Source organism: Plectropomus leopardus, chromosome 15 (assembly GCF_008729295.1).
Source record: "Plectropomus leopardus isolate mb chromosome 15, YSFRI_Pleo_2.0, whole genome shotgun sequence".
In the NCBI taxonomy this organism is placed as follows: Eukaryota; Metazoa; Chordata; class Actinopteri; order Perciformes; family Serranidae; genus Plectropomus; species Plectropomus leopardus.
Window position 1 is genome coordinate 6,964,197 of NC_056477.1, and position 23,119 is coordinate 6,987,315.

Genomic DNA, 23,119 nt, shown 5'->3' on the forward strand with positions numbered 1-23,119 from the left:
GCCCACTCTCACCGTCCGTCCAGTTTGCTCAGCAGCAGTCGCATCCTGCTGCCAGCTCGAGCGCTACCGTTAGCTAGCTAATGAGGGAGTAGCAAGTCATTCTCACGGAGAAAATCCCGTTTTCATACCTCAGCATTATGTCATTTTGCTGAATAATTCGTTTGAGAAAATGAATTTGCGATTTTTCAGTGCCAACTCGCGGCCCAGAAGACAAAATAACCTCCGTAAAGTCCGCTTTTTCACTTCGACCTCGGTAGCTGAACGGGTTTAGCAAGTCAGTTGGTTTTGACAAGACGAGTGTCTCATCTGTCCGCCGCTGCGGCTCCGTGACGGGGGGAGGTTTGGACAAAGCCAGTCAGATGTTGGACGGTAAAAAATATCCACGGAACTCAAACGTTTTTTACACTAGGTTGTGAAATTGAATTATCAAGCTGAATTTTTGTTGAGAAAGTGTTGGGAATAAGGGGAGGAGTAAGGTCTATTTTTGGAGAGAGTTTGGATCTCGCTCCGGAGGGGTGTGCGGAGGAGGGAGACCCGCAGAGAAGAAGGGACGTAGGGGGAGATAAGCCTGATGCCAGTGATGGCAAACGAGCCGATCATCCTGAACGTCTATGATATGGTAAGTGCTTAAAGAAAGATGGATGTTTTATCACTTTCCCAGGAACTATGCTTCAGTCGTTTATTGATCTTTCTGTGTCAACAATGCCGGGACACAAAGCCGAACTTCATAAAAAAAAAGTCAAATTTAATGTTTCGTTAGTCGTCAGCACACATGCAAAGACACAAATCAAAAACTCAATATCTTTTTCAGATGATTGTAAACCACGCTTCAATTCGGTATACATTCACAGTACCTAACTCTGCTCATTTTAATACAATTTCACCTTTCGATTCAGCTGTTCCCATAGTTTTCCAGCTTAACACACAATGGGTCACAACAGAATCAGATGAAAACTTTTCTTTACATAAGGTGCTTCTATAAAGGCTATTCACTCTTCAAATAACGTTTGTTTGTTGATGTATTCAGTGCAAAACATCATGGTGGATGAAGTACCTGAGAGCCGCCTGAGTAAAAGTCTAGATATCTTCATAGAAAATGACTTTGGTTGAAGTTAAAGTCACCTATTAAAATATTACGGGAGTAAAACATTTAAGTATCTGATGATTGCTGTACTTAAGAATCAAAAGTAATTTTTATTTGTTAAAATATAAAAATTTGAAGTAAAGCCTGGTAATAAAAAAGCAAGTGGTCAATATATTGAAAATTATTGGATTTATTTCTCCATAACATACACCACTTTACAATTAGAGCGTAAATTACTCTTAAAGAAAAGATGACTTTTTTTCACAACTAACAGGATTTAAAGAAAAAAAATCCAGTTTTTCCTTCCCTCCAATTCCCTCACTAAACTGTCCGTCCCGTCTTCACTTCATCATTTCCTTCCCTATTCTGTTGTAAGTGACTAAAATGTACATTTTATTTTGAAAATGTGCTGGAGTAAAAGTGAAAGTTGACAAAAGAAAGTAAAAATACTGAGATACCAAAAAATATTTAAGTATTGTCACAAAGTTTTAAAACTTTGTTACATTACACCAGGACAAAACACTACAGTATCAGAAGACACCAGTTAAAAATGTCTTTCCTATAATGGGGCCACGTAAACACACATGTAACATTGACAATATCTGTTTGCCATATGAGGAGTGCAGTGAAATAGTTCTTGTTGGACTTTCTACACTGCTGTTGTCAAAACAGAATAGTGGCTCAAGTAAAACATTGACAAGAGACAAGGTGATCCAAGGACTCAACGTTTCTTTTTAGCGTCAGTCTGTGAACAAACTGTAGTCTTGTTTTTCAAGGATTTCACTTAACTCAGGGTGAAAACAGGAAGACATGACAGCTGCAAGTGAATGTGAAAGTAAGGGGTTTTGTTTTTGCTGTTTTGTCTTTTTTTATGAAGCACTTTCTCACATCTTCTTTTGAAAGGTGCTACACAAATAAACTTATTATCATTATTAAACTGACAGTTTCACCCAGACTGTATTTCTACCGGGGGAAAATGTATTTCTTTTTCTTCCAGCGGTTGAATTTGAGTCATTGTGTTGTCACAGTGCAGGGGTGAGTCAGTGGGGAAGGGGGTTGGACATTGACTGATCTGTTGATGAATCATTGATTGATATGGATTCCCTGTGGCGGACAGATTACACTAACAATAGGTATTGTCTTGTTAGACTTTATAAAACAGGCGGAGGCAGCGTTTTTGGAATAATGTGCACGGAAAACTACAATTTGTCATACATTTAACAGGCTTTTGTTCCTCTCTATAAATCCACATGTTTTTGTTTCCTTTCACACCCCTATACCTGTAAATATTCAGTGGTTGAAGAAGTATTCAGATCATTTACTTAAGTAAAGGAACTAATACCACCTTGTGAAAATACTCTGCTACAACTACAAGTACTGCAATGAAAATGGTACTCAAGTAAAAGTAAGTAAATGTAGTCAGGAAAATGTGCTAAAATTATTACAATTAAAAGTAGCCAATTCAGACATAAACACACACCAAAAAGTATTAAAAAAAAAAACTCAAAATGATTTAAAAAAATAGAACTAAAAACGTAAAACTCAAAATTAGAAAGAAAGAAAAAAAAATAAATAAAAGAAAACCCTCTAATTTAAAATAAAGAAAAAAACACCTTCCTGAAGTCAAAATTATTAAAAAGAAGAAGACAGAAAATGACTTTAATGTCTGTCGTAATAGTTGGCAATTAATTTCCTGTGAATCTACTGATTACTCAACCAATTATGGCAGCTGTACTTGGGTAAATCGTTTGGTAATTTAATTTAGGTCTATAATAAACCATCATATTTTATAAACCCTTCTTATGTTTTTTTATGCAAAAATCCCAATTTGTAAAGTAACTAAAGCTTTCAGATAAATGTGGTGGAGTGAAAAGTATAATATTTTCCTCTGTAATGTAGTGGAGTGAAAGTATAAAGTAGCATGAAAAGAAAACTCTCAAGTGAAACACCTCAGATTAATACTTAAATACAGTACTTGAGTAAACGCACTTAATTTCATTTCACCACTCTAAATATCGGATACATTTTTTCATTCCTGGCTGAAGATCCTCTCTTTCTAGACAGGACTTGTCTTCTCCTGCTCCTATTTTACTTCTATTTTTAATCTGATTTATTGCTGTTGTGTTACCGTTTGGCTGATGGTCAATATATCATGTGAGGCCTGAGGTCACAAGGCTGAAGGCTGTTTTTAAGTGGATTACATTGAGAGCTACAGAATCATTAAAGAGCCCTTTGAGTATCAGTACAAAGGTGTAGAGTAAAGTGTACATAATGTATAGAAGCAGAACGCAGTGTGTGAAATCAAGGCTTTAACTGTTCCCGCTCATATTTATCGCCATAATTACTGCATTTGTTCCATCCTTCTTACTCATCCACTGATTCACGCTCTACTTTCCTTCATATCTTTCATTATTTCTATCTTTGTCATCCTCGACTCCTTTTCTTTCCCCTCTCCCCTCTCTTTCTTCTCTCCTCCCCCTCTGTCTTTCACTTCCTCATTTTTTCCACTTGACTTGTGGTCCACATTAGTTTCTTCTCTGTAAAGACTGAGCAGCTTTTATCTCTGTCTCACTTCCATCCATGTGCGCGGCTGCAGGGGCCTTGGCACACTTTCACACGCAAAGGCTCACAAAAGCTACTCATACATATCTAACACACACACACGCACACACACACACGCACACACACACACACACACACATGCGTAACCTGGATTTCCAGTTACAGGTGCTCTCGGGCTTTCTGCTCATTGATTCATTGATGCTGTATTGAGTATGTGAGTGTATGAGAGATGGAGGCACTTTGTAGTTTGTGCTTGTTCATGCAGATCCACTCATATTTGTGGTGTTTTGAGACTGTGGGAACAAGATTTTTGGCTTGTTTGCTCTGGTGTTTTGTAGTGCTCTTTGAAAACAGTGAGGCGATGGCTGCGATCCATTCATTCATTCACTGCTTGGCTTTAAACACTTCCTGTGTCTATTGATCAGGCTGGTCTGACATGAGTGCTGTAGGAAACGTGAGTGGTAGACTTGCTGTCCGCTGGTTGGCTTACTGACTTACAGAAAACAAAAGAGTGGGGGTTAATGGTGCCCAGATTTTTCTTTTTTTTTATTTTAATATAAAGATTACTTAAAGTGATTATATGAGTGCTGGATGACTTGCTTACTGTATAGTTGAGTCACGGTGTCGCTTACTCACATTTTGTCCCAGTGTTGGTCACCTCTGACTCTTGACTATCTAGGCTTAACCCTTTGAAACCTGAAAAAAAATTCTCAGTGAACAAATGAACAAGAAATAACCAAAAATTGAAAAAAAAAAAAAAATTTAAGTTCAAAAGAAAATTACCAAAAAATATATGTATTTAAAATATACAACGAAATGAACTGGAAAAAAATAGGGAAAAATATCTATTTATAACTACTTTGTGAAACATAATTTTAAATGTATAATAATAATTGCTATAACTTTATATTTTCCCCGTCTTTAAAAAAATCTAATAATACTATCTCCCTCTTTGTTATTTTTAAGTTTTTACAAGTTTCTTGCATTTTGTTGGACATTTCTTGTCAAATTGCGAATTGCCTTTTCCTCCATGTTTCTCAGTGAAATCAAACCAATCTGCTCACGTTTCACAAGTTAAAATGCTTGTGAAAGGCGTCTGAATGCAGCACAAGAAACCTGTCAATCCAGGTTTTAAAGGGTGAAAGGAATAGTTTGGAGGTGCTGTAGTAGCTCACCTGGCAGAGCATACATCCCACGCACTTAAGGCTGAGTCCGTAACAGCGGCCCTGGTTTGGCGTTGCACTTTTCTGCATGTCGTCCCCCCTCTCCGCCTTTCCTATCTATTTCAGCTCCACTATTTAAAACAATGCTACATGGTACATCCTGCAATGTTATTGTACCTGGAATGCGCATTTCTATAGCTGTGTGTTATTGTAGTCATCTGACAGTCTAAACTTATTTATTTGCTTAATAACCAGTTGAGTGGCTAGTTAGGTGAGTGACTATTTGTTTAAGCAGAGGTCAGAAAAATGTAGAGATGAGATACCAACAGAGGTCAACACAGTGACAACACGCACTGCAGGATCCCCAACACCATCTCAGATGTTCACACAATGTAATGAACAGTGACAGCGAGCGGTAACTGAGGTGCAGCCTGGTGGGGGGCAGAGGAGCGGCATGGTGGCACAGTGAGAGCATCTGTCACTTTGGGCAAAATGTGAATCTTTCTGCCCTGTACGGTTTACTCAAAACTGCTGAAAAGACGAATTGCATTTTCTGAGGATCAATGATGACGATCAATACTGTCATGTGACTTTCAGGAATATCTGTGCAGACTTGAGTACAAACCCTCACCCATCACCACCACCACCACCACCACCACCACCACCATTTCTTCTTCCACAGTTCCCACTCCGTCAGGTCCTCCCCGCCGTCCCGCTTCCATCTCTGCTAAGTGGATTTCCTGGGCAGCTCTGAGTGCTTTAGTACGCTGCTCTAATGAGACGGTATTATCTGCACACCACCTGTCTGCCTGCCAGTCACCACCACTGTGGTTTACTGTATCTCTGTATGTGTGTGTGTGTGTGTTAGGGTATTGGATTTAATAGTGTCACGTAGCTAGATACTCAGCAGAGCAGGTTCTGTGTTTTGGCTGTGGGTGCTGCTCTGCTCTGGATCAATAAGCGATTTCAGTTATTCTTTTGTGCCTTGTAGTTCACAAGACAACGTGTGTCAAGACAAGAGAAATAAGTCAGAGAGTGTACAGTGGTGCTATTTGTGGGACATTACAGCACTCACTGTTAGTGTAGTATCATGTGGTCACATTTTTGGAGTCGCTACACATCTAATGTCAAACATCTTGCACAATACTTGAACACAGAAGTCAGCTAGAAAGTCAAATAGTACTATAGTTTAGGGTTTGGTAATAAGACTGAATATAGCTTTAGATTATAGCAATTTGTTGACTTTCTGATTATGCAGAGGTTAATATCTTATCAATACATGTGGTTGTTTTCGGCCATTGTGCACACTATTGCAAATGAATGATTCACTGCTTTATCGCAAGTTTGGATGTAAATGATTTTTGCATTGATGTCAGATATGTAATCTAATCAAAAAGCCAAAAACAGCCATGCTGACGTTTGTGTTTACATAAAAACAAATGCTCTATTGAGTTGATAGAGATCTTACTATATGACGATATACACTTTGTGGTCACTTTATTAGGTACACTTGCACAATCTAATGCAGTCAAATGCAAAGCTATCAGCAACTGAGTTTCCAACACTGTCACTAAAACCTGCACAGTATAAATGTTGTAAAGGTAAAATTACTGTCACAGCTATTGTATTTGAATCAAATCTTTGAGTTTCTTGTATAGTTTAAAATAAGTGCCTACCTAAATCTAAATAGGATTGCATTATATTGTACAGGTGTGCTTAATAAAGTGGCCAATTGAGTTATCACTATAAAAAATATACACACTATGGTAGAAGAATTTATCCTTATCACCCAAAACTTCACTAAGGCTTATAGAGAGAGTTGAAATAATGACGTGATTGGTCAGCCTGCAGATAATTAATGCAATTATATGCTGATAATCAAATATCTGTTTGTCTTTTTCAAGCTTAAATGCTGACATTAGACAGTTCCTGCTTTTTAATTGTTAAGACAGGCTGCCTGTCTTTCTTTTATCTAATAGTGAATTAAAATTAAATTGATTTAATAAAGAAAATTGGCAGATCAATCAATGATTAAAAATAGTCATTGCTTGGTGAGTTATCAGTGGCCGATGAGTTTTATTTTCTTCTTTGAGTCCAATTACAAGCAAACCATAGGTGTGAGATTAATTCAAAATTGTACTTAACTTGAAATATCATGCAAAGCTCATTCTCTTCACCTTTGTCTTGCATTACTTTTACTGGCAACAAAACTCTAAGACTGTAAGGTGACTGTATCACCTTGCACTGTCTTTGCCAAAAATGAATAGGTATCTTACGTCTGGAACATTTGCTGGCAGATATAGCCCTGCGTACTTTACGGCTTTCATAAGTTAAGCAACAGTACAGCAATAACATTTTCACTTTCTTGTTCTAGTTTTAGGATGAATGACTTAAGTAAATCAGCTCTCATGACATGTAAAGTTTCATTAGCTTCATTTCTGTCACCGAAATTAACTTTTTGATTAACATTAAAAAACCAGGTCAGGCTAAGAAATATAATAGCATTGACTCAAGCAGAGCAGACGATAAATTGCAGCACAAAATGTACCAGCATTTAGCTCGTGGCTGTTAGCTGTGTCCTTCTTGTTTGTGTTTTCAGTTTGGTTTCAGTCCGTATGTGTCTGCTTTGTGTCTGCTACTGAGTGCCAAAGCAGTGATCTACCCGCTAAAGCTGAAGACCTTTCATATCTCCTTGCTTATTATTATGTTTAACACTGTCAGAGATTATAATCCTACACAGAAAATTACACTTTGGAGTGCGATGATTAAAAACAAAGGCAGCCTCACCCACTTTCTCCTCTGTCATCTGTCTCTTTCCCTCCACTCTGTCTTTAATTCATTCACAAACACACATTGTGCTTTTACACACACTCAGCCGCTCTCTCTCGTTTTAACGAGCTTTGAAGTAATGAGAGCTCAGATAATAGTCTTATTGCACCACTGAGGAGGGGGAGTAGCGTACTAAAAAAGCAGATAAGCTCAGTTAAAATATTTTCTACCACACATAGAAAGACTCATCCAGTGGCTGCTTTTGCTATTTCGTGTTTGGGCATCTCTGACGCTCCACTCAGAGGGATTTAAAGTTAGTGCAACTGAAGAATTAGCTTGTATTCATGTTGTTTTCTTTGTGTGAGGTCTGTTGTGGCTTTGAGGGTCTCTGGTAGCTGTGGGTTTTCTTTTGCAACTTAAATGCCGTTGTGGATTCCTATAGTCGTCAGTTTTCTGAGCAGGATCCTCTTAAAGCTTTCGCTTCTTAGGAAAAGCCCTGGATAGAAACTTGAAGCACCAAGGAAAAGCTGATACACAGTGTCTGAACTTGCGGGCAGACTTTGAAAAGCCGGCAGCTGAGGTTGCTGCACAGTCTCTGAGAACCAGCCGTTGTAAACACAGTTAGGTATTGTTACTAGGCTCAGAGAAACAACCACAAACTGATTCAAGCAGCAATTCAATAATACTGTTTTTGCTCAGTTCTTTAAAAAATCTTAAGATGAGATCGGCTGATATAAGAATTGATTGGTACTGGAAAAACCGTGGATAAAAACATGACTAGAAATTACACAGTGAGGTGGTGAAAGGTTGATCCTCCTGGAATTGCCAACAATATGATTTATCCAAATGTGATGGCACACTCGGCCCTCTTTAGTAAGACAGCTGACCTCAGTTCCAAAATATAATAAGTGGCAGCGGATTTGGATTTGATGTTGGACAAAACTTGGGGGGATAAAGATTTTTTTTAAGTCCAATTAAATGGATCTGAAAGGAGCTTTTCTCTGTCTTAAAGTAAAGCCATTCGCTGACTCGTGCTGTAGCTTTTTTTTGCAACATTTCAACCTTATGTAGGTCAGGAAACAGACATACTCTACAGCGGGAGACACTGGGCTGAGATGTTGCGCAAGAAAACCATCTTGGCTGAGCAGTCTTATGTTAAATTTACTGCCTTTGTCAAAATGACATAAAAATAACAAGGAATGAAAAATACAAATCTAAATTAAGTCATCATTACCCTGAATAAACTCAGATTAGGCCTGTGTACTGAGTATTTTAAATTACCAGGAATAGACATGCAGTTACCCAAAAATGGAGCCAACATTCATCTTTTTTTCCTCCCTTTGTTGCTGAAAAAGAGAAAGAGGAGGCGGAGAGCTGAGCAGTCAACGAAGCTGACTCACCTTTACCTGCTTTGACTCCAAGTCATGCTTGTTTGTTTTGCGCATCAATGCAATGAAGAGGATTCAGTTTTGCAGAAGAATCTCAGAGGGTTGTGTTCAAACTTGAGAAGAAAAATACATTTGCAGAAGATAAAGGGTGTGTGTCTTTTAATGCAAGACCTCTGTGCAAAAGGTTACAATTAGCCGTGTGACTGACTTATTCTTCAGTAGTTGTTTGGCATTTAAGAATACATTAATCACACCAAGTGGTGATACAACAAAGAAAAAGCAAATAATTCCCATGAAAGCTGTCTTGAAAAGGCATCATTGTCTCCTTAGTGTATTTTTTGTTGAGGTAGATTGCAGAGGGGTTGATGTTAGGCGTAAACCAGAAGGCTGTTAGTATGTGGAGAGAGGCAGTTTGACTTCATAGAGGAGTAGAAAGACAGCTTCAGTTACACCCACTAGTGCTGCATGAGGTCACTGCTGAAGAGGCATTACTCATCAGGAAGAGTTTCTTTTCATGAGACCTTCAAAAGGAAAGTGCACCCCAAAACCAAGAATATGTATTTTCTTCTTGTGTATTGCTATCAGTCCAGATTGTTTTGATGTGAGTTGCAGTGTTGGAGATGTTGGTCATAGAGATGTCTGCTTTCTGAGTAATATAATAGAACTAAATGACACACAGCTTGTGTCAAAAAAGTGCATTTGAAAAATTCAACAGCAGTGTCTCTTTCCAGAAATCAGGACGCGGTTACGCAAGATAATCCACAGACCTTGCTGTGAGGTGTCATGCAGGAGTTATTTTCTTTCTAGTCTCGCAAACCGAATCGATGCGCAGAAGGAAGCATGCACCTCACTTGGCAACACTAATATCTCGTTGCTACCAAAATTAGAACATGCATGTCAGTTTTTCAAACCAGGATAAATGATTGAGTTCATTTCCACACCAGTGAAGCACACAAGTCTGCCTGATCTCAGTCCCTGAGTTTAAGTGTTTTTGTGCTGTGGGAATGAAGCTTAATGTAAGTACATCCTCTCGCTTATGAGTATAGATCTAAGCTTCCTTCTGTACCGTGATCCAGTTTGCCATTGCCCTCCATGCACTTTTATTCAAACCATATACAATATGAAAATAAACTGTCAGAGACTTAGAACTTCGTTGAGAGAGATGATCCTTCACAGCAGTCAAAGTTCAGCCATTCAGTGAACTTACTCTACTGCTCACCTTCGTTCCTCTGTTACCTTTCACAATTTGCCCCTCGTGTTTCTGCTCAAGTCAGAAAGGTGACACCTCTCCAGCATTACTTACCATCAGTACAACAACATAAACCTGAATACCAGTTTATTATTACCTGACATTAAGTGCAACAAGTAGTTCAGAGCTCACAATCGATTGTGCCCTGAATTAATACAGTAAAAGGTGAAAAAACGTATCTTTCCATAACTGACTCATCACACCTGCTCTGTCAGAAGCACAATGCAAATAGCCAAAGGGTGATACAGTCTCCTCCTTACCTTTTGTGATCGCACAGTGTGTTTTAACTGTTACAGACAATCTGCAGAGAGAACAATTTGCATTGCAGATGACGGCCAGCTCTGCCACTGCTGATTGTGTGCAGCCACATACTGTATTTGGTTAAAACTACACAGGAAGTACCCGAATAGTCTTTTAATAGATTGCTGCGTTTATCAGACTGCTACATATGCTTTGCAAATTGTTTCTTAACATCAAGGAGATATGTCTGCCCATTCACAGTCCAAAAAAAGGGAAAAAAACATGTAATTTGTGATCACTTTGGTGTTAAATTGTCCCTCTCAGGATCATAGTGTAGGACAACTGGTGTGCAGTGGCAGAGTGGGATTGTAAAAGAAGGAAAAATAAAAGATGTGAGAAAAAGATGAACATTTAAAATATTAATTGTAAATTATTTTGATAATTACTAAATATTTTAAGTCATCAATCATGCAGAAATATCATGCATTAGGTGGTAGGGCTTCAACTATCAATTATTTACATAATGTATTAGTAAATATGGATTATCCGCAATATTTCCATGTCATGGCATTATAACATTTTGCAAACATTAAACATATGACTCTTTGTTTGGATGCAGCTTGCGTAGAAAGGCAGCTGAGACAGACACATTTTATATGGAATATTGTTTTTGTGAGTGATTTTGGTACCTGTAAGAAAAGTGTATGCTAATTCACTGTAGATTTACTGAGTTATTATTTGGCATCCTCTGATATTAAAATCAACCTTCACATTTCCGTGCTCCATCCTCTGATAACAGATCTTTTCACACAAACGAACTCTGCCTAGCAACAGCCAGGCCAATCAGCTTGTAGCCGCAGGATGTTAGACAGACACATGACTGGAAAGATGGATGGTAATGTCACACATCACTACTGCTGCTGCAATTATTGATTTGTGTGCCCTTTGTTGTGTTTGTATGTGGGCCTGTGTGTGTATAAAGGACTGTGTAAACATGAGAGGTTCATAGATCATATTGCCTCTTCAGCTGCAATCTGTAGTGTAACTGCAGTGATAAAGTAGTTTACATCATACATTTCAGAAAGAGTCATGTTTTTTGAAAGGAAAATAATTAGAATTTTATCTCTGCGATGATCTGCTTTAGTGCAAACAACAATAGTTCAGTCATTGCTTGACAGAAAAATTACTGAAATTACTAAAACACTAAATATTTATTGGTTAAACCTTCTCAAATGTTGGGATTTTCTCCTCCTCTCTCTTTTACATCAAAATTAGTTTGCATTTTAGACTTGTTAAGACAAATAGAGCAACTCAACAACACCACTTTGGCCTCCAGGAAGTTGTGATGGACGTCACCATTTTCTGAAATTTTATAGACTAAAGAGGTTAATTGAAAAAATGATAGTACAGTATAGTTGCAGACCTAAGCTGCTTAATGTTGGCTGAATGCGTCATGTGTCAAAAAGCAGCAATAAATAAAGCTATTTTGGACACTTTTTTCTTTGTCTCTTTCTGTCTTTAGTACTGGATCAATGAGTTTACCAGCACTCTGGGCATCGGAGTCTTTCACTCAGGGATTGAGATCTATGGAAGAGGTAAGGTTACCCAGAAATATGACACCACATGGATCAGGTGACTTCCTGTGGATTGCATTTCAGAAAGGATGCCTTATTTACACTTTGACTAAGATTATCTGCTGTTTCTATTTTGATCAGATAGACTTATTGCATGAGACTGGTTTGTATTCATGTTTTCATGTTTTGTGTGTGTGTGTGTGTGTTTAGAGTTTGCCTATGGCGGACACCCGTACCCATTCTCAGGGATCTTTGAGATTACACCAGGCGATGCAACCGAACTCGGCGAGACCTTTAAGTTCAAGTGAGTATGAGATATTTGGTGTTTATGTGCATCAAATTGCAGACATATTGCAGATGTACATGTGCTCTTAGCAGGGGTCGACCAATATTGTTTTTTCAGGGCCAATACTGATATCGATTATTAGTAGTTAATGAGACTGATAACTGATATTTGGAACCAATATTAATTTACAATAAAAATAAAAGTTTTTCTGTAAATACTTAGAATTTGGAATATAACAAACTCTAACACCAGACTTCGTTTTAGCAAATGTTTAATCAAAACTGGAACTTTCAACATCATATACAGCAAGTACCCAGCAACTTTTTTTTATAAAGTCAGTGAATAAATAAAAACAATTCCCTGAGGTTTTACAAAGTTAAAGTTGCTCCCATGCTGATAATTTCTTGGCACTTTTTAATTAATTAATTTTATCAGTGATCATTAAAACAAAAAACTGATACAGATAATCAGCAAAATCCCAAATATTGGCCCCAGTAATCGTCCAGGCCGATAATCTGTCGATCCCTAGTTCTAGTTCCCGGTGTCTCAAATGTGCATGCAGCAGCCTGCCTGCTTAGTCAATGCTCCAGCCTGTCCGCAACTGGTCAGACAGCTTACAACAAGCCAGAGAGCAAGTCAGATATTGAGCCAGTCAATCTGTTTTATGGTGAGTCAGTGTTAGATGTGCATATCATGAGTCACACAGTCAGTCTGTCATACAGCTGGATGTGTTGAAAGTTAATAACCATTGTCAGTTAATTAGTGGGATAGTTGAGCTTCTTAGCTCAGCAAGAGAGTCAGTTGCTTCATCCATCACTGAACTTGTTAGTTGATGTGTTTACATGTTACTTATGTAACCGTGTTACAGTCTGATTTCTGCAGTAAGGTGATTCAGTTAATATCATGAGAAATAGTAACCCATTTTCCATGTCAGATTAAAAGGTTGGATGATTCTCTGGCTAGAATCTCTGCTGAAAGCTGATTTCTTGACTTGTGTGCTTGTAACAGGGTTTCTAATGGGGTTTTTACATGTACACATGTGCAAGAGACCTCAGACAGGAAAAGTATCCCCAAGATGGCAGGTCAGAAGTATTAAAGGAGAAATAATTACACTTGTCCTCATGTTTAAAGTCATTCCAAAGTCTGCCAAAAACTGAAACTAACAAAGTAGCCTCTAGAAGTCCAAACATTTCCGCCACAAAAACATGTGACTGAATTTAGACTGTTTGACGCCGTGAGGTAGAGCTGTGCTTTGTCTGGCCTCTTTTTCCTCCCCCATATTGAAAAAAATGCAGGAAACAGCATCTTCTGTCACAAATACAGTTAAAATAAGAAAGCCAGGCTTCCAAAATAAGGTCAGGAGGAGGGGAAAAGCCTTACTACTGGCCTGCTGTATCACAGTTTTACACATTAACTTCAGAGCATTTACTCACGTTCCCAGATTACCTGAGTTTCTCTTAGAAATCTGGTGCATGTTAACATACTGAGTAATCTCGTCATTCACACAGTTATGAACTGTGCAGGCAGCCTGTCTGAAAGTCTCCTCAGCATCACAATTAAACACACAAACACTTTGATGCCAAGCACCGTAAACTTTTATTAGTGTTTGGGTCATGAGTTGTCCTCTAAACCAAATTTACGAAAGAGGTGATGACGATGATTTGACCCTCAGTCAAATAATCATCGTCCAACAGTCACTCTGTTAGCGAATCATTAATTTATTAAGATTCCAGTCTATTCTGTGTATCCAGTCAACCAGTCAGTCAGTGAGCTGGGATGTGCCCGTAATGAGGGCTTCTAGTTATTATTGCTACTGTAGGACAGAGAGATGAAACAAAAAATACATGTATGGAGAGGAGAGGACAGCATGTGACAGAGATTTCATGATTTCACACTATTTGCTCATGGTTCAGGGCAGCTGACTTGTCTCGGACAGACAGAAAGAGAGTGAGAGAAAAAAGTGTAATTTCTGCTCGGTCTTCATGTGATACTGCATGCCGTAACTTTGACATGGAGAAAAAAAGCAAAACTGAGAAAAAACATTGTTGCATGAAACTTAAAATTACCAGTTTTTACAAACATTTGCACCTGTAATGCAATCCAGTACAGTATCCGAGCAATAATGCATATGTTTGTAAAGCTTATGATGTTCTGTTTATGCTGTGAGAGGGGACTGCAGTATATTAGCAGTATTTCTTGATTTTGCATAAAAGCCGATGAGGTGAGAAAAAGAAGTTGCATGAATTTTAGATCCATAAAACCTTACTGTGGATAGTCCAGTGTATGTTTTCAGGAAATTAATTGAAGGTATTAAACTAAAAATAAAGTTGATTTCTCTTTAACTGCAGAATTTAAAGGGCTTGTAAATGTGTGATTTTCCTCTCACATCATTGCTGTTTTGGTGCCATTTTGTCTTATTTTTGCTGCAGCTAAATGTGAGTATGTTGTGGTGGTGAGACGAGAAAGCATCCAGTCAGTTCAATACGTTTTTTGGATTCCCAGAATCAGCCCAGGGTCTGTGTTTGTGTGTGTGCAGCTACCCTGTGCTGCTGTGTATTACTTCTGCTCTAGTTGATGTGCCCTGTAGCTTTAGACAGACTCCGGCACACACACACACACACACAGACACAGACACACTTGCTGTCTCCATGCAGGCCACTAGAACAAAAGTATGGATCATCTGGGACAAATGCCTGCATATCACCCACTGTGGTGTCTCTTTGCCAAATGCAAGATATTATTATTTTTTTAAACGTTAGTGATATGTTATGGAGGATTTCCCTAAAAACTGATGTATGCTCTCTCATACAAAAGTAATCCCTCTCAATGATCACTTATAACTGTGGATTTATCTGCAGAGCTCTGCCCTCTGATTTTCTTGTTATTTCCTGTGCGCAGGACGTTCCTGGGCACTTTATAAAAGGTAGCAACCAGGTGCCAGATTGTAAGCAGCAAACATCCGAAGGACGCTATAAAGATTGTAGAAATAGGACTGAACAAAAATGTAAATATAGTGAAACAGGAAGCGCACAAAGCTGGGTTTGGCTTTTACTTTCACTGATGATACTGTTCACAAACAGTAACTAAAACTGTGTGCACAGTCTACCCTTTTGTAGGCACAAACCAGGTGAATCCAGGTGGAAAGTTGTGACACCTCACTGAATAGATCTAGCATGCAAATCACATGCCAATTTAGCAGCAAGCGGCTTGGCTCTGTGGATGGCCAGTCATACTGTGAGTCCACCAAAATATATATTTCTTTAACAAGTATTGGACTGACCTTCATAAAATTTGGTGCTTGCATTCATGGTCCCCAGAGGATCAGAGGATGTTTGTCCCTTATGAACAGAAGGTTCATGACCAAATAGCTTGCGACAGATATAAATTGTATTTGATGCCAGAGCAAATGTTAGCATGCTAATACACTTAACTAAATTCAAAGCACTGCCTAAAATCCTAATTCATCCAGATTAAGGCATTAAGACACTGCAGTGTTGAGAAAATAGCTGGCAAGCCACAAAAAGCTTTGACCCAGCTTTTTACAGAACCACTTCTACATTTTGTTAAATAGGAGAAAAAAACAGTGAGTGGCTCATTCTCTTTAATCATTCAAACAAATCTGTTTGTACAAGGTATTTGTGCATGAGGCTGATTTGTCACACAAAAGAGGTTTAAACAAAATGCTTGTAAGTCATTCTTAACTCTCTGTCAATGAGTAATGAAGTCTAGTAACACCTGCATCTGCACCCTGTCATCTCTGCAGAGAAGCCATAGTCCTGGGCAGCACCGACTTCACAGAGGAGGATGTGGAGCGGATCGTGGAGGAGATGGGGAAGGAGTACAAAGGCAACGCCTACCACCTCATGCACAAGAACTGCAACCACTTCTCCTCAGCACTGTCAGAGGTAAGCATGCACATGCACACACACACCCAAACAAACAAACACAATGTCATGTTTGCATTAAGTTTGGACACACACAGCTCTGCACCGTTTTGGCTGTTCAACTGCGTTTATCAGGTGCAGAAAAAAGCAACACACTAGGTTAAATAATTATTTCTTGACTGCTTCCTGCTCTGTGTGTGTGTGTGTGTGTGTGTGTCTGTGTGTCTGTGTGTCTGCGTGTCTGTGTGTACATACGTGCAATTGGCTTATCCTGGTGTGACTAATGAACAGGGAGTCTTACAGTTAGCATCTAGCACTGAGATGGGGATTAAGACACACTGATACAAGCCTAGACATGCAGAGCCAGCTGGCAAACACACACACACACACACACACACACACACACACACAGACACAGACACACACGCGGATGGCTGTTGCAGCTTTGAAAGATCAAGCATAACAATTAGTTCTCCAGAGAGAACATTTGATGTGCGTGACCTGATGTCAGTCGTCTTCTTGAAAAGCAAATCCACAAACTGTGCCCTGTTCACATGTTGTCTGTGTCTTATTATGTAAGTAGATTATCTGTACGCTGCGCTGTTCATCTGAGAGGCGGCGCGCAGGTTATCCACTAATCACAGGGTCAGTGGGTCGATCACTAGCTCCTCTTGTCCACATGTGATTGTGTTGGGCAAGACATTGAACACAAAAATGCTTAGAACCTGTAGAATATAAATTTGTCCTAAAAAAACCCCACAGTTCTGAAGATGTCAGTCTGTCTATAGAACAATAACACAATTCATCAGTATAATCTTTGAGTTTTTTGGGGAAAACTGACAGGAACTTTAGGCTAACAAAGCTTCATAAACAGTCACTGAAATAGGTGAAAATTAAAAAACATAAAACAAAATTTAAATTTTTTCTCAGACAGACCCTAACACTGATGGTTCTGATTTCATGGGGTCAAGAGTCAATAACTACATTGTGAATAGTTCACTAAAGCATCATAACATTAAATAACACGAACTGAAGTATTTAGTAAACTAAGATTTTAGGGAGAATAGGTCACAACAAAACTTAAGCTTATTGTTTTGGTTTTATGGTCCACAAAGTTACTGTTTTGGTTCAGCGTCATCAGCACCGTCATCGGCTACCTGCCCATTACCAAACAGCACACAGACAAAGTCAGTGACTAGCTCATGAACGTAGTAGGATATTTAGCAGCTGAAGTTTTGATGGAGTTTATAAAGAGCAAAACAGAGCTAAAGTAGGAGATAATATTGTTGCTGGCCAGAAACTCATCCCCAAATGATTGTTTATCTATGTCTGCGAGATGTGTACACGAGTCAACTTTATAAGGTGATGAAATAAAAATGTTATGTTTTCAGCTTCTTGCACCGCTCTCCTATTGACAAAAAAAATCAATGAATGCAGCTCATACATCCAGAGGGAGCTCGGAGTAAAGCTGTTGCCAGCGTCGAAAGGGGCCATTTGAGGTGGTTTGGGCATCTGAATCTCCCATTAGAGGTTTTGCGGGCATGTCAAACTGGAGGCCCTGGGGCAGACCCAGAACACGCTGGAGGGATTATATATCTCATCTGGTCTGGGAACATCTCTGGTTCCCCTAGGACAAGCTGGAAACTGTTGCTGGGTAATACCTTGTTTAGCCTGCTACCCCCGCGACCCAGCCCTGGATAAGCGGATGAAAATGTATGGATGCATGGATGCATGCAGAAAGGGTTTAGAAAGATTGAAGAAGAACTTTGAATCTCTTTCACTGCCATCTTGCCCTTTTCTTAAACCCTGATGAAGGCCACAATCCCAAACGAGTGTGTCTTGCAATAGAGTTGTTCTAAATACTCAAAGTGTTGCTGGAGTTTCCACCCCCTTTAAATTTTTTTCAAGGGTTCCCCTGGATCCTTAAGCAGTCTTAAGAGGCATTAAATTCATAAATCTTAAAATAAAGCCTGAATTGTTATACAAATGTATAAAATGTCTAAAATTTAAATGTCTTAATAAGAGATGGAAGACATGGGAAGTGGAATTTACTATATATTATAATTATTATTATCATCATTATCATTCTCAGTTAATCAGACTTCAGTTGTGTGTCAGTTGAGTGCTTCCTACAATCCCTAGCCAAACACTCCACCAGGTCATTTTTTAGAAAAGATTAGCCCTTTCTTTTCTCGCAGATTTTTGCTTGCTCCTCCTAGTTTATGCTGTGCTCATCTGCGGGATCATCTGTGTAGTTGGGACAAGTCAGAGCAATCTGCATGTCAGAGAGCCTGGGTTTCTTCCTGTCAAAACACACTCATCTCTGAGAAAGTTGCTGCAGCTTAAAGAAAGTATACGCTCTAGTATCGTGTCTTGGCTGCATTTGACATGGCACTAAATCAGCTGTTCTGTAAGACAGTTTTGTAGATCAAAAGCAAATCAACTGTCCCTGTCTCCCTTTGCATCCTATAAAACGACCTATCAGCAGCTTCTGCAAATGTTTTCTTTTTTTTTTTTTTTTTTTTTTAAAAAAAACCCACCATTAAGCACTTTGAGTGGGAAACACTCTGACTGTTTTGGAAGCCACTCGCCCCATAATGCTGTAAACAGCACTGATTAAGCAAAGAGAGGATAATTAGCCCTCACATTGACAGTGTATCTGCCTGTACCTGCATGTTGTCTAGTCTGTTAAGGGAAGGAGGTGAGAGAGAAATACACCAGAGACTTGAAAGGTCTTCCTCAAACTAGACCAACTCCTGCACAAGCGGTTAGTTACAGTAGAAGAATTTGTCGCCATAAAGGCAGAGTTTTTTTCTCGTCACAGGTCATGGAGTTTCTAGAATGTCTTGCGTTTTTTTTTTTTTCTTTTGAGACATTGAAAGTTGGGAAATTTAATAAGGTTTCCAGGAAGTTGCAGACATTTTTCACATCACAAGAAAATAGCAGGATGTATTTTCCAGTTAAGCATTCATTGTTTCAAATTTATTCCACAGCGAGCTCAGCTATACAGGGAAACACTCTGTTTACCCCCTCAGATGTCGTCTGACCTAGAAAACACGAACAAACCAGGAAGAAGAGTATAATATGCAAAGCACAAAAGCCTTTTGGTGTAGAGAGCAAAGCAAAAAGTAAAACACACTGAAATGAACAGAAAATTAATTTTATTTTAACATTTAATTAGATCTTTTGTTTGATATACAAAGATGTGACTTTATTAACAGAAGAATCAAATGTTTTTTGAAAAAGATCCCCCTACAATGTGTCACTTTTTTCATTGATGTGCTGCCCTCAAGCTTAACATTGTGTTAGTTTTTTAGTTTATGTCTGAAGCTCCAACAGTCACCTTCTTTGTTACCAAACTGCTTTACAAAACCTCTTTTTTTAAAACATTTTCTTTGTTGTAACTGGTATTGTTACAATGTGAGAAAAATCTGGAAATAATTTACAGTGAAAGAGGAGTAAATGCATGGATTTTGTGCGTGTATTTCATTAAACAAAAATATACCTATTATTGAAATACAAAAAACAACAAACACAATAACACAAAAAGGCTACCAAAGGTATCTAAGATTTGATTCCCCACAGAAATATTTGTTCATAAAATTCATACCCAATCTCAGGTGTAGTTTAGTTTTGTTAATTTAGCTCTCCATTTGCCGCTGTAACAACAGCAGCTACTTATATAATTATAATTATATCCACATAATGTTTTTACAATGCTTCAATGAAAAACAAACAAACAAAGAAAAACAACAAATATGTATAGATATATACATACAGTCCCACTGTGTTTCATTTGTGGGACAGATAAACTGGGTGCGTGTTAATGAGTGCATGAATATGATAAAAGCACTATATAAACAGACTTTAAAAATGAATAATATTAAACTGCAGAAGCTTGTAATAGCTGATATAAAAACAATAATATCCGTCCTCTCCTCCTTTGTCTCCACTCTTCAGATCCTGTGCGGCAGGGAAATCCCTCGCTGGGTCAACCGCCTGGCCTACTTCAGCTCCTGCGTGCCATTCCTCCAGAGCTGCCTGCCCAAAGAGTGGCTGACCCCGGCTGCCTTACAGTCCAGCGTCAGCCAGGAGCTCCACGGAGGAGGAGAGCTGGAGGAGGCCGAGGACGCCGCTGCCACAGCCTCCCTGGCATCCATGTCGCCCTGCTCACCCTCATCCTCCTCCAGCCCCTCCTCTTTGCCTCGCCATTCCCGCCACCACCAGCCCCGCCGGTAGAGGCTGCGATGTCCACCGGGAGACATCGGGGCAGGACAAAGAGACTGTGAGGTGACAGAAAACCTGCAGCAGCTGATGAGTCAGCAAAAAGTTCTGCCAGACCGTCCTCAAACGAGGCGCTGAACTGCTACCTGCTCCTTGGTAAAAATGTCGGCCAGATCTCTGCAGGGATCCGGAGCCGTCGAAGGAACTCTTGGTGCTGACAAAGGCAGGATCGTCTCTCTGAACGTGGCTGATGGATTCCAACATCCCATCTGAAATCCAGTCTGTTTACCTCCAGTCTGTCATCATTTTGCCAGCCGACCTGCAGGGCAGAATGGAAGCATCGTGAGTTGTTTACGCTTCAGAGTGTTTGAAAAATTTACCAGCCACATTCAGATTTTACCAGCAGCTAGTTGGTAGATGGTGCTCATCCCAACCTTGTTGTAGTGGAAACCAGTGAGAGCGAAGCTAAAAAAGAAGGTTTTGCGTCAGTTTATAAGGAATGTCCTTTAAAAATCTGATATAATTAACACTAGATGTTCAGAAGTTTCCAAAATTATTTTACCATGTAACAAGCATTTGTGAGTAATTTTTGCCTTTTTTTCTTGTGAAATACTGGATAGTTTAACTCCTTCAAACTGTAGCACACAGCTCAAGACTCTTGTTTTTCTGCTGTAATGTGAGTAAACCACAAAGATCCCTTTCATGGTAAACATCAATACAATGTGAGCTGTTTTTGGGGAAGGTAGCCGACATTAAAGCTCTACTTATCACTGTATATAAACGGCATGACATCTACCCAAAAGTGAAGCCCAGACATCCCGATTGCACTTCCCGATCCTGACTAGGCAACCTCTGGCCCCAAATGACCAGTGCATCATCAGAGGAAGATTGCACCTGTATTCAGGATATTTTGGCTTTGTTTTTGTGTCCATGGTCTCAACATTCAGCCATTTTATTTGCATTTTTCCTGACATCAAGACACTGAATCCTCTGGTGACCTCTGTCTCACCTGGTAGAGTGTGCGCCCCATATAAGCACAGTCCGTGGCAGCGTCTTCCGTTCGAATCCAGTCCTAGAGCATAATAAAGACAATAGCCCTTAAAAATAATCTTTAACAACAACAAAAAAATCATGAGCATCTTAAGTGTGACACCATCTGAAGAGAAATAAATAAATAAAATAAAAAAAGCAAACGTTTCTACACTGGAACATTTTGTGATTGTAGTTTTAAATGAGCAGAGCGCTGGTATAATTTGATCTGTGGCTGGTAAACGTTTACACTGAATCTTAACTGTCATTGTGATGTGCTAAAATATTCGGCTGGCAAAATTGTGAAAGCAGCAAGTGGAATCTACACACTTTGCCTCAACGTGCTGTGTGTGCATCAGGACCTCAGACTTTTGTTACGTTTCTCTCACAGCAGGCTGGATTGACTTTAGCCAGAACTACAATCACTTTCCTTCAGCACCACAGAGACACAACAAGCCGAACCAGTGTGTCTAAAGGGGTCAAAATCATCTAACACACCTTGGACGGGTTCAGTTCCAGGTAATTTTTGCTTCCCGGGTCCTTTTATTTGTTCCTTTTTGATGTCAAATCAGGATCAGCGGTTGTCAGGTACCTGTAGCACCTCTTAAAATCCTACCTGGGGTAACCACGTGTGATCTGAGTAAATTAAACCCAATGAAGCAGATTTTTAAAATGTATCAGCCCTTAATGTAATATGAGGAAGCACCAATAATATAATATTAATTTCTTTTCTTTAAACACTTTAAGAAATAGGTTTAGGCAGTGACACAGAGATTTTTGTTACCAGAAAAAAAAAAAAAGAAAAAAATAATTACTTCTCAGTAGCAACTGCCAAGGTGCCTTTGATCGAGGTACTTAACCCACAAGTGTTCAGTGGCCAGCAGCAGAAGACTGGTTGTACTGGACTGCTCCCAGTTGTCTCAGTTTGTGTAAAGCAAAACATTTCGTCTGTACCAGAGGTAATTCAAGGTTCAAGTTTACATTCAGGACATGAAGTCAGTCGGTTTGTAATCTGCATAAACAGAGTGCTCCAGGAATGAGTCCGAAAACATGGAAATAACTTTGCCTTTTTTGCCTCCTGGTTCCCTCGTGTCGATGGATTTTCTGAATGGGTTTTTGGTTCAATGTCTGAAATAAGGTCACTTTCATGTTTTGTTCTACGGCATAAAACAGGTCAGTGAATACCCCACTTGTGAACTTTGAAGCTTTTATGTGTCGTAACCCTTTGAAACCTGCATCAACATCACTTTTTTGTGCTGTGTTTAAACACCTTTTTAAACTTTTAAACCCTGAGCAAATTTGTTTGATTTTTTTTTAAACATGGGAAAAAAAGGCAACGAGCAACTTGGCAAGAAATGCTCTGCAAACTGCAAGAAATTAGTAGATTGAGAAAATCATATTTTATAAAAGCTAGGCAAAAAAATGTTCAGAAATATAAATTTTCTAGTCATTTTCTAGTTTGTTTTTCTAACTTTTTTCTTACTTTTAGGTAATTAAAAACCAAAATATTTCTTGCTCATATTTGCTCATTGCCTTTCCATGTTTTTGGAAGAAATCAAGCCAATTTGTGTAGGTTTCGGAGGGTTAAATAATGTGGTTGCTATCAAGTGGCTAAAAGAGAGTACAAAACGTCATCAGGCCAAACACAGTTTAACAGCCTCATTGTG

General features: G+C 39.0%; 1 protein-coding gene across 1 annotated transcript; it reads left to right on the forward strand.

Moving 5' to 3' along the window:
* Positions 1 to 28: 28 nt before the first annotated feature.
* Positions 29 to 22,709, forward strand: desi2 (desumoylating isopeptidase 2). Its single transcript, XM_042502203.1, has 5 exons — positions 29 to 619; positions 11,978 to 12,050; positions 12,240 to 12,333; positions 16,079 to 16,220; positions 20,160 to 22,709. The coding sequence occupies exons 1-5, from the start codon at positions 572 to 574 to the stop codon at positions 20,436 to 20,438; spliced, it is 636 nt and encodes a 211-aa protein (XP_042358137.1). The 5' UTR covers positions 29 to 571; the 3' UTR covers positions 20,439 to 22,709.
* The last annotated feature ends 410 nt before the right edge of the window (positions 22,710 to 23,119 follow it).

Coding starts and splice junctions, on each gene's coding strand:
- desi2 (XM_042502203.1), top strand. CDS start 572: ATGCCAGTGATGGCAAACGAGCCGATCATCCTGAACGTCTATGATATG. Junction 12,334..16,078: donor GGCGAGACCTTTAAGTTCAA/GTGAGTATGAGA, acceptor TCATCTCTGCAG/AGAAGCCATAGTCCTGGGCA. Junction 16,221..20,159: donor TCTCCTCAGCACTGTCAGAG/GTAAGCATGCAC, acceptor TCCACTCTTCAG/ATCCTGTGCGGCAGGGAAAT.